This window comes from Diabrotica virgifera, chromosome 9 (assembly GCF_917563875.1).
Source record: "Diabrotica virgifera virgifera chromosome 9, PGI_DIABVI_V3a".
Classification (NCBI taxonomy): Eukaryota; Metazoa; Arthropoda; class Insecta; order Coleoptera; family Chrysomelidae; genus Diabrotica; species Diabrotica virgifera.
The window spans coordinates 220850631-220863119 of NC_065451.1; the positions used below are offsets into that span (position 1 = coordinate 220850631).

General features: G+C 31.5%; 1 protein-coding gene across 1 annotated transcript in view; it reads left to right on the top strand.

The window, feature by feature from the left end:
* The window catches only part of LOC126891654 (protein eva-1 homolog C), an 81242-nt gene that overhangs the window by 46427 nt on the left and 22326 nt on the right, over positions 1-12489 (top strand). Inside the window, exon 4 of the mRNA XM_050660880.1 lies at positions 2841-2990. Within this exon, the coding sequence (XP_050516837.1) occupies positions 2841-2990 (150 nt within the window). The remainder of the gene's footprint in view (positions 1-2840; positions 2991-12489) is intronic.

Genomic DNA, 12489 nt, shown 5'->3' on the forward strand with positions numbered 1-12489 from the left:
TAGGCGGTATTTATAAATTTTAACTAACTTATACATATATAATTAGTTTTATAACCATTATAATATATATTTTATAATAACCATCATTTTTTATTATTAATAATTTAACAAAACATACAAAAATATATTAAGTATTTATAAGATTTATTAAAAATAACATCACAAAAAAACTTATTTGGAAAATATTAGATACAAAATGTGTATAGAAATATAAAATTGCAAAATATTTTTCCTAAATTTATATGATACTACTTTGACAAATTCTAATCTATTTCTTTTACAGTCTCTTAATTCTAAAATGTTTTCATTTAGAAAATTTATTTTTGCTGTACTTTTCGCAACAATTTTTTTTTGGTGTCGAAACAGAATTCATTTTAATGTAGGTATTTATTTGAAATTGTAAAATTACATCAATAAAATTATTAATGTTAGGATGAGGGCAGTAGAAAGAAGAATTATACTTGGAATGAAAACTTTCGCATGGGTTTGTGGTTCTTTGTAAGGATGAAGAGTGCTCAGCCCGAAGATGTGGAGGAAATGTCGAATTTTCAGATATGTAATTATCAACAAGATAATCACAAAACTGGGTGACTCTTTCATCGACTGGTTTAATTTCTGCCAAATCTATAGCAAAAAATCGATAACATCTTTAGGATGTAAGAATGAAAGACCAAAAATATAAATAAGAAAATGCGTAATTTCGGTTGAGTCAAGACCTTTTTTCTGGTATTCTGGAGCTAATCCCAGTGCTTGAACCTTTCTATACCATGCCTGACCCAAATGAAAACGACATCCATGAAGATCTGCTTCAGGAAATGCCATACGAATACCATTATGAATGTAAAGTTCAAAGTCTGAAGTTATTACTTTGGGGGATACAGGACAATTAATTTTAAACCATTCTTCTATGATATATTTCAAAGCGAGATAATATGAAGATGACTTTTTATTTTGAAGTAAACAAAAGACAAGAGGAATATAATGTCCATTTTTCAAGCCATGTATAGTAAACAATTGAGTGAAAAAACGAGGACAGTATTCAAAAGTTCCGTCAACGTACCAATTGTAAACCGTCGAAAGAAAACGAAGATTTGAAAAACATGTTAACAATATGATTATCTTTGTCACTTTTAATTATAAAATTTTCATTTCTATTTGTAATAATAGAAGGTAAATCGAGAGCTTTATGAAATTTAGATAAATTTTTGGGAAGTTTAATTAAAGAATTTATGGTTCTAGCATAATATAAATTTTGTCTCACCCTATTGATATCATTGATAGTAAGTGTCTCTATATTTGTCTTCTTAAGTTCTTTACAGATCAACTTCATTGGTTTTTCGCTGAAATATTCCACGGCTGCTCTTTTTATTGAATTGTTAACGGCTTTTCTATTGTAAACTTCGGCAGACAACTTCTCGTAGTTATGATCTAATATTGATCCAATTATCGTATTTTCACATCCCTGTGTTTTAACAAATGCTTTGCAGGTTTTTTTAGTACATGTCCACCGTTTTACTGTATCTTTGGCCAACATTTTTTGAAAACCGAATGTAAAACCATCAATTATTGATAGTAAAGGTTTACCCTTTTGACTGACACTTATTTTTGATTCCATTATTTGGGATGTTATGACTTAAACACAATTTGATCTTGAAATCGACGAACTGACAAGCTTGAAATAGACAAACTAACTGATGCAGGAACTAATAAACTTTCAAGTATTTATACATTTAGCCCATTAGCACAATTTACAAAAGAGAATATAAACAAACAAAAAGATTATGGTAAAAGTACCTATTCATGGAATCGTTAAGAAGAGATTAGAATCGGAATTGGAATTACTCAGAAAATACCCAGAGAATATAAACAAACAAAAAGATTAAGCTAAAAGTACCTATTTATGGAATTATAAAATGGAATTATAAATATGGAATAGATTAGAATCGGAATTTGAATTACCTAGAAAAGTTGGATATTCGATTCACTTTGACATATTCGGAATAGAAAACATACAACACAAAAATTCCTACCTCACACTATTAACTGCTAAAATAAGCTAAAATCAACTGAATATTTCATTAAAAAAAGAAGAATTATTAGAAATAGTGGGAGTGTCTACTAATCTCATAAAATTTTGTGGAGTTTATGTCTACAAAATATTTTTATTTTGTACAATAAATAATTTTCTCATTTGTTATCAATACATTATAATGGTGTAAATAAATAATTATCGATTGGCGTAAGGTTTATGTTATTTTTATGTCTGTTTACTATTAATAATATTGGCTATAAGCAGGTGCGTTGGTTGTGTAGTAATCTCCAGTCACTTCTGACAACTGAACTTTCCAAAAAAGAAATTACTAACGTCAGTGTCAAAGTGAATCTCGATAGAGCGAATTCAGTATAACAACTTTCTTTTCTAAAAAGAAATATGTATGTCGTATTGTGAAATATTTATGTGAAACAAATTTTATGTACACTGCATTAAGAATTAGAAAATTCAAAATAAATAGATGCTACCTATTTAAATTATGATTTGGCAACATTGTGTCATTATACAGAGATTAAATAGACAAAATATCAGCCTAAATTATTAACGAAACGGAGGCATTTCGATTGTACCTGGGAGGCATTTCATGTATGAAAATATTTACCTGAAAAAGTGGGAGGCATTTCGATAACGCCGAAACCGGTAGATTCCTAGTTTATGGAATTTCATACATCGAACAATAGCACCACGGTGAGCTAAATTAATGAGTCTTTTAGACAGCTGGTACTACTATACCTACTTCGAATTTTTTTTATAAAGAACCTGGGCTTAAAACAATTTTCTATTCCAGACGAATTTCGTAGTCAAGTAGCTTGCCAAAATAATAGAATCCAGTTAAAGTGCAATCCGAATTCTAGAGTTGCAGTCTACAGTGCAAGTTATGGTAGGACTGAGTATGAGAGTATTCAGTATCCACAGCCACAAGGTGTGCCAGAAGAGAGTAAGTAAATATGTTTCATTTCATTTCTCAGTTTGAAGAAATTTATAAACAATTTCTCGACCCAACATATAAATTAGTCAATTAATTGGGCAAATAATTTTAGTTGTATAATTATTTCTTTAGGTACAATTTTATTTTCTTTACAAATTACCACATCAAATATTTACATGATTAACGAAACACCCTGTAGACTATAAAGTGATTTATATCCCGCGATCTTCTTAACCTGTCACAAATGCACACTGGCCCATTCTATAAATTACTCCTTATAATTCCTCTCTTCGGGTTTGTTTTTACGAAAACTTCTATCTTGTTAATACCCATTCATAAAATTTTCCGCAACCGTCACAAATCCCACAAGTTGAACGCTTTTAGTTTGTATATTGTTTTAAGTTTTAAGATCCGGGCTTTACAACTATAGAACAAGTCAGCGTACAAGTTACACTTTAGGAACTAGTAACGAAGATTAGAGTTTAACCGCGGATTTGAGATAAGCGTCGTTATGTCTGAATCCAAAGAATTATTCTATTACTCCAGGTTGTGAAGCATTTCCCGTATGAAAAAACTTCTGTTTCGGTTTCTTTGCGAATGCCTGTTCAAAAATTTCCCCTGAATAGAATCAGTTGTCTGAATATTAATAGTTCTGATTGTACAGGAGCGAATTGAAGTTTTGGATGTAATTAAAATCACCAATCTTAAAGTAGACCTTTTATTCGACACCAAACCCATATTCTATTCGTATCGAAGAGGATGAAACTCGGCAATGAGCTATTTTGTTGAACGCCACCTGACTAAACAAACCATATCACTCGGTGGCACGTGAAAGGCACCTGACTGAAACAACCATCTCAGGCAACCAAATAACGTTTACAAAACGTTGAAAAGACGTCATAATTATCACCAAACCACGTCAGTTTGTCACATTTTTTCGACGTCGAAAGTGACGTGAATATGTCCCATCATAACTGACGTCATTTTTAACACGTTTTAAATACGTGATATAAAAACGTAGTTTTTATGTCGTTTTTTAGATTATTTTTCATTTTATGGTTTTAAAAATACACAATAATAATTATTCGTATGGGCATTGTTGGCATTGCAATTTTTCATTTAACTGTTTTAAATTTAGCTTACAGGCTAAAAGTAAAACCAATAAAGGGGAGACTATAAAATGCATAGAATTACAATATAGTCTTAATGCAGCATTATAGAATTTTCACTTTTTATCTAGGTATACTTACTGTGTCAAAATTGAAATAACATATAAACTAATAAATAATTTATTAACAAGTTAATTTAATTAAACTCGATAACACATAATTAGTTCATTAACAGAAAATAATCACCAAAACAAAACAAAACACATAACCTCAAACCGTTTTCAACAAGAACTATTGCATTAAACTAACTCATTTGAGAAAAACGAATAAAAATCTCTTATTTAACACGTTTCTTCAAGTAAATATCTAAATGAAAAGTCCTATTTTATTCCACAAAGCACGTAAACAATAAATGAAATTTTTTTATGACAATTTAAGCTTACAAACGTCAATATACAACATTATCAGGGTTGCTAGGTCAGTTTTTACTTTTTCAGTAGTTTTGCTTTCAAAAATCAGTAGAAATCAGTAGATTCTTTTAGACCCTGTAAATACAGTAAAACCTGTGTTATCGGTCACCTGTCAAAATCGGCCACCTGTACTAACGGCCAATTATATGAAGATTTCCTTATTTAAATAATCCAATAATATCAGGTCATAATTATTATGACCTGGTATTTACGGCCATCTTTATAATACGGACGCAGCCAAATAATCTCGTATTTGTAAAGACTGTTTCATAGAAATTTACCTGTTAATAACGGCCAATAATGTTGATAGATTTCAGTAGGTCAGTAATTGGATTTAAAATCAGTAGGTCTACTGAAAAATCAGTAGACCTGGTAACTATGAACATTATAAGCATGAACTCGTTAAGCTCTTCCCATTTTTGTGACGTCAGATTTTGGCTGTCTGAAATGAAAACGTGTTTTTAAACGTATTTTAACGTCATTAATCTTACGTATTTAAAATCACCTACAAAAGACGTTTATACGACGTAATGTTCAAACACGTGTATATATTCAACCAAAAGCTGACGTTTCCTCGACGTTATTGACGTAATTTGGTTGCCTGGGATATCACTTGCTAGCACGTGAACGGCAGCGAATGTGTTAAAGGGCGTGAAACGTCCGGAGTTAACACTCGCCTGATTCTAACTAATGACTGAGAAGTGATTTCTACATAATAACTGCTTCATAGTGAATGCTCTATCTCTTATCTGTTACATGGTTTTTATAAATGAGTTTCTAGATCAAACCACACACGCGTCAGGCCTCATAACAAATACAATAAAACAAATAATTGTTACAGTTTATCATCAGCAACAGTTTACATTAATAATATTTGGGAGAATAAGCGTTAATATCCACGAGGCGATAAAACTAATATTTAATAATTAGAATAATTGAAATAAAAATATAATAAACAATATTTTAAATCTAAGACTTTTCGTTAATAAACTGCTTTCTGGCTGCATCCCATATCTCCGGATTTTACAATATATAATCACGTGGAGACGACGAAAATAGGAGAAAGCAAATAGAGGACACTTAGGCCACGCATTTACCTTCTCTTCGTCTAGGAAAAGGACCGAAAGACAGTTTCTAAATACTCAAAAACTGAGTAAAATGAAAAAGATTAAAAAGGGTTCAAGGCAGGTTTTGTTTATATTCGATTCAGAGTTGGACTACCATCTCCATATAGCAACTATTTCAGCATCCTTATGCATCATCAGTGAAGTTTATGCAGTCACAACTCTGAAGGGAATACAAACATTCTGCCTCTTTTAAGACAAACCATCGCGATGCAATGAATCCACCTTTTGAGACGCAATACAGCGACATCTCTCGTATTACGAGGAAAACAAGGAAAAGCCCCAGATACAAAGTTTACTACTTTTTAAACAATTAAAAGAGGCAGAATGTTTGTATTCCCTTCAGAGTTGTGACTGCATAAACTTCACTGATGATGCATAAGGATGCTGAAATAGTTGCTATATGGAGATGGTAGTCCAACTCTGAATCGAATATAAACAAAACCTGCCTTGAACCCTTTTTAATCTTTTTCATTTTACTCAGTTTTTGAGTATTTAGAAACTGTCTTTCGGATACGTCAAAATAATTGTCAAAGTGAATTTAAATTTGGAAATCTCTCCGAAAAATATTAATTTTTGGCGGATTATTTGATTTATACCGTTCTAATTTAGTTTGTTTAGTTTTGTTAAACTTTTCCTTATTTAGTTTACATTTTGAAAGTGTTCATAAGTTAAACGTTACTTGAAAACTCCTCTATGGAGTCATCTAGTGGAGACGAACCGCCTGATATTGAGAATTCGATGGATAGTAGCTGTGATTTACAAGATTTAAATGGATTTCTACCCAACCAGCCTCAAAATAAGATAAGTAGTAGTATTAATCTTAACAATATTAATGAAAAACAAAATACTTTAGTAAACTCAGATCAACCAGAAAAAACCAGGCCTGTTTATTTATACGAAAAAATTGATTTAGGACCTTTTTACATTTTCATTGAAAACTCCAGTTTAAATTTTACAGGAAAATTAAACGCTGTTAAAATAGGCGAGATCCTATTTACGTTACATCCAGAAATTGACAATTATATAAAAAAAATTGACTCAATCGGACGCAACCGAGTTAGGGTCTCATTTAAAAATTATAGTAGCGCAAATGCTTTAGTTACTTCCAAATTCCTTATTCAAAAAAATCTGACCGCATACATTCCAAAATTTCAATTGTTTAAACTAGGTGTAGTAAGGGATATAGATTCAGATATATCGGAAGAATATCTTAAAAATAGAATAAAGGAATTTGATCACCATTGCAAATTCTCGGTTGAGTATGTGAAACGAATAACAAGAAAAATAGTAGCAGATGACAAAGTAATATTTAATCCAACAAAATCAGTTATTGTGTCTTTTAAATGCCAGAATATACCAAAGTATGTAGTAATTAATCATGTCTTACACACTGTTGAAAAATACCAGCAAAAGGTAATTATCTGTTACCACTGCTATAGGTATGGGCACATGAGTAAGCAGTGTAAAAGTAATCCTCGCTGTTTTAAGTGTCATGAATCTCACCTTTCCGATTCTTGTCCTTTATCATCGTTTAACAAAAAATGTCTATCCTGTGAAGGTGAACACTTCACTAATGAATGGGAGATATGCCCAGAATTTGATCGCCAAAAGAAAATAAAACATTATATGTCTGAAAACAGCTTATCTTTTAAGGAAACAATTAAACTCTTTCCTAAGATAACTTATGCATCTATAGCAGCCAATAATTCCTCAATAAATTCTCATCAAACTCCAAATATGAATGCACCATCCTCTTCATATTCCTTTACTCAATTGTCCACGTCTCAAACATCTTCCAATCAGTTCGCTCTACCTTCAGTTTCAAATAGATATACAATAATAAAACCACCAAAATACAAACGACCTATCTCTTCCTCACCAGACCAAGTAACAATGGAACATCAAAAAATAATAAAGTTAAACCCCATGTCCAACAGACCTGGTGGTATTATCACCTCTTCTTCGTATCAATCTACATTTAATCCAGAACAAGGATCTAAAATACATGAACCATCAAAAGAATTAACAGAATTAATATCAAATATAGTTACAAGTATTATCTCTAATATAAATCACAAAAATTTTGAAATTCCAGAAAAATCAGTTCTAGTAAATTCAATTCAATCAGTTTTAAGTTCTCTCTTATATAATAATGAATAGATTGGTAATTTGTCAATGGAATTGTAGATCGGCTAACTCTAATAGAGAAAACCTTATCCACCTATTAGAAGACCAGAAAGTTGATATCGCATTATTATCAGAAACTAGATTTAAACCAGAAAAGTATTATAACTTTCACGGGTACAATATTATCAGAGACGACCGCTTTTCAGTAACTGTTGGCGGTGGCTCAGCAATTTTAATAAATTCAAACCTATATTACGAGGAAGTCACCATGAAAGTAGATTTAATAAACGTCAATAAAGTAGCAATAAAAATAAAGTTTAAGTCATATACTGTCACATTTATATCTATGTATGTTCCACCAGGAACCAAGTTATTGTTACAACAATGGAACAATTTCATAACATCTATAGAAAGACCATTTATAATAGGAGGTGACCTTAATGCTCACCACATTGCCTGGGGCCTAGACAACCAAACAGATATGAAAGGTAAAATCTTGATGGACTGTATAGACGATAATAATTTAATATTCAAAAATGATGGCTCTCCTACTTTCTTTAGGAACTTCTCGAAATCGGCAATAGACCTGACCATTTGTACTCCTGACTTAAACCACCTGATCACTTGGAAAACACTTCAAGACCTATTTGGTTCAGACCATACCCCTATAAGAGTAGAGTTAGAGGATCAACCAACTCATACATATAATCCATATTCACAAAAGTGGAATTTAAAGAATGCCGACTGGAAATTATATGAACAGTATTCGGAAGATGTATTCTCTCAATTTAAAGATATAAATTCTTATGAACAAATTTTGCACAATATAAATACAACTGCATCCTATTGCATCCCCAAATTTAAAATAAAAAAACCGACTTCCAGAGGAAAATACTGGTGGGATTTAGAATGTGAAGAAGCAGTCAGAAGAAGACAGGAAAGTTTTTGTATATTCAAAGAAAATCCAAACCATGAAAACCTACTTAAGTATAAAAAAGATGATGCACATGTCAAGAAGATCACTAAACAAACTAAAAGAAATAGCTGGAGAGATTATGTCGGATCCCTAAATAGGTCAGTCCCTATTAAAGATGTATGGTCAAAAGTTAACCGAATAAAAAATAGAAAAACAAAGAACAAAGTCCCTGTTATTCTGTCGGAAGCTTCGTGGATAGAAGAGTTCCATCAAAATATCACACCGCCGTCTGCAGAATTAGTAATTCCTGATTTACAACTAAATGCTCTATACGACTATCCAGAACCAATCCGTTTCCTAGTCAAACCATTTTCTGCCACTGAACTAAACTTTGCGTTGAAGAAAAACTCAAATTCAGCACCAGGTGCCGATAATATCCATTACTCGATGCTATCAAATCTTTCAAGAATTGGTAAGGCTGCACTACTAAATATATATAATGAAATTTGGATGCGCCGCATAAAGATTCCTGACGATTGGCACGTTTACACTATTATCCCGGTTTTAAAACCAGGAAAATCATCAAAGAATTGGGATTCTTACCGTCCAATCGGTCTGGCTTCCTGTATACTAAAAACATATGAGAGACTTATTAAAAACCGTCTGGAATTTTGGCTAGAAAAGAACGACCTATTACCAAGAAGTCAGTTTGGTTTTAGAAAAGGTAAATCCACACAAGATAGCCTCTGCCACTTTTTAATAGACATTTATAGTTCCTTTACTTATAAGAAAGCAGTTAGTGCTTTGTTCTTAGATATAAAAGGGGCTTACGACAACGTTAATCTTCACATACTATACGCGAAAATGTTGGAAATAGGAATACCCGAGATAGTAACATGGAACATCATTAACTTATACATTAATCGAGCAGTTTACGTTAGATTAAATGGAGATCAATCTAACTCCCGATACACATCTTTGGGACTACCTCAGGGTAGCATCCTAAGTCCTATATTATATATACTGTATACTGCTGACTTAGAAACTAAACTTCCTCAACACATAAAAATCCTACAGTACGCTGATGATGTTGCGATATATGCAGAAAATAAGTCAATAGATAGATGTAATAACTACCTTAAATCGACATTGAATATTATAAAAAAATGGGCTACCGATAATAACTTAACAATATCAGAGAGTAAATCAACCATTGTTACCTTTACTAAAAAACGATATATTCCTCAAAGCCATCTACAATTTGATAATACTAGTATTCCTTATAAAACTTCAATAAAATTTCTTGGCGTATTTTTAGACTCCAAATTAAATTGGAAAGAACACACAAATTACATATTACGAAGAATGGAAAATGCAATGAATATCATGAAGACTGTAAGTGTCAGTAACTGGGGAGCTGATCCAAACATATCAATATTACTATACAGAAATTTGATAAGATCAATCTTAGACTATGGATCTATTTTTTATGGCTCAGCATCAAACTCTGTACTCCAAAAAATCGAGAGGATCAAAAATAAGGCACTTAGGTTATGCACTGGTTATCTTCGTAGCACACCTATATTGGTCATGGAATGTGAGCTTAATGAACCTCCACTTTCATTACGCAGGGAATACCTAAGTGAGAAATTTATAGTTAAAACAGCGGTTAACGATAAACTGCTATTAAATAAAATTGTTCATTTAACCACCTCATACCTAACTCATTATTACTGGGAAAAAAAGAAACTGCTTTTAGTTGTGGAAAGCTTCCTCAACGTTTCTAATTCCATTGGCGACATACACCAAATTGAACAAAGCTCGTCTCGAAAGCTAAATTATGAAGATTATTTATCTCCAGTTAACTGTCATTTAAGTAATATTCGTGCGACAGACTTCCTTACTAAAATAGACCACCTTCAGTGTGTACAAAAAAACTGGGGGAGTTATCAGAAATTATATACGGATGGTTCAAAAATGGAAGGAAAAGTTGGATATGCTATATATTACCCACAAAAAAGTATAAAAATAAACAACAGATTACCTGATAAAATGACAATTTTCACAGCTGAACTCATTGCAATCAAAGAAGCATACAAAATATGTATTAATCAAAAAGAACTCAATTATGTTATATTTACAGACTGCCAAAGCATTGTAAAGACATTGAAATATAATGTACATAATTTTGCAGAAAATTATATCATCAGTGACATCATAGCAATGAACAGTGAAGCTTTGAAATCGGGCAAAAATATAATATTGTGTTGGATAAAAGCACACATTGGTATAAAAAACAACGAAATAGTAGATGATCTGGCTAAAAAAGCAACAACGAAGGAATCCACTCTGCATACTTATCAACTTCCTATGGGAGACATAATTTCTATTATGAGATCTATCAAACGGACGAAATGGCAGGAACAATACAATAATTCAGACAAAGGAAATTATTACAAAAAAATCCAGCCTACACTTCCCATCAAGACATGGTTTAATCAAGTTTCCAACAAAGGCTTTATCAAAACTATTTGTCGAATAAGAAGTAATCACTGTCTGACTCCAGTCTACAAAAGAGAAATAGGACTTGTAGATAATGATGAATGTTTATGTGGAGAGCTAGCTGATCTACAACATATGCTATTAGAATGTCCTTTACATTTTATTGAAATATCAAACTTTTTTGCCAATCTAGTTCAAGTTAATGTACAATTTCCTTTTAATCTTATATACCTTTTACAAACAAACAATCTAGATGTTTATAAAATTTTGTACAACCATGTTAATTGTTTAAAATTAAAGCTCTGAGAAAAAAAGAAAAAAAAAAGAAAAAAAAAAAATTAAATAAAATAAAAAGATACTAAGATCTAAACCTCCGCGAGGTTGAATCGGGTTTAGGTCTTAGCGCGATAAAAAAAATATACAAAAAAAAAAAAAAAAAAAAACTAAAAAAAAAATAAAAAATGTAATAAAAAAAAATGTTAAAAAATATAATAAAAAAAAAATAATAAAAAAAAACAGAGTAAAAAAAAACAGTAGTACTAATAGTTTTAAATTTAGATACTAAGCATATATTTTGTAAAAGAGAGAATTCAAAACACATTGACTGGCCAGTTGGTTGCTTAAACCAGTGCCAATAAAACATAAACACACACACAGAAACTGTCTTTCGGTCCTTTTCCTAGACGAAGAGAAGGTAAATGCGTGGCCTAAGTGTCCTCTATTTGCTTTCTCCTATTTTCGTCGTCTCTACGTGATTATATATTGTAAAATCCGGAGATATGGGATGCAGCCAGAAAGCAGTTTATTAACGAAAAGTCTTAGATTTAAAATATTGTTTATTATATTTTTATTTCAATTATTCTAATTGTTTAAAAAGTAGTAAACTTTGTATCTGGGGCTTTTCGTTGTTTTCCTCGTAATACGAGAGATGTCGCTGTATTGCGTCTCAAAAGGTGGGTTCATTGCATCGCGATGGTTTGCCTTAAAAGAGGCAGAATGTTTGTATTCCCTTCAGAGTTGTGACTGCATAAACTTCACTGATGATGCATAAGGATGCTGAAATAGTTGCTATATGGAGATGGTAGTCCAACTCTGAATCGAATATAAACAAAACCTGCCTTGAACCCCTTTTTAATATTTCATATTTGATATTAGACACCCATGTAAACAAATCAGACGGGTTCTGGACGAAATTTTTGGGCAGAAATTGTTTAAACAATGTTTTAAACAAATTCAAAAGATTACTTTTTTTACACC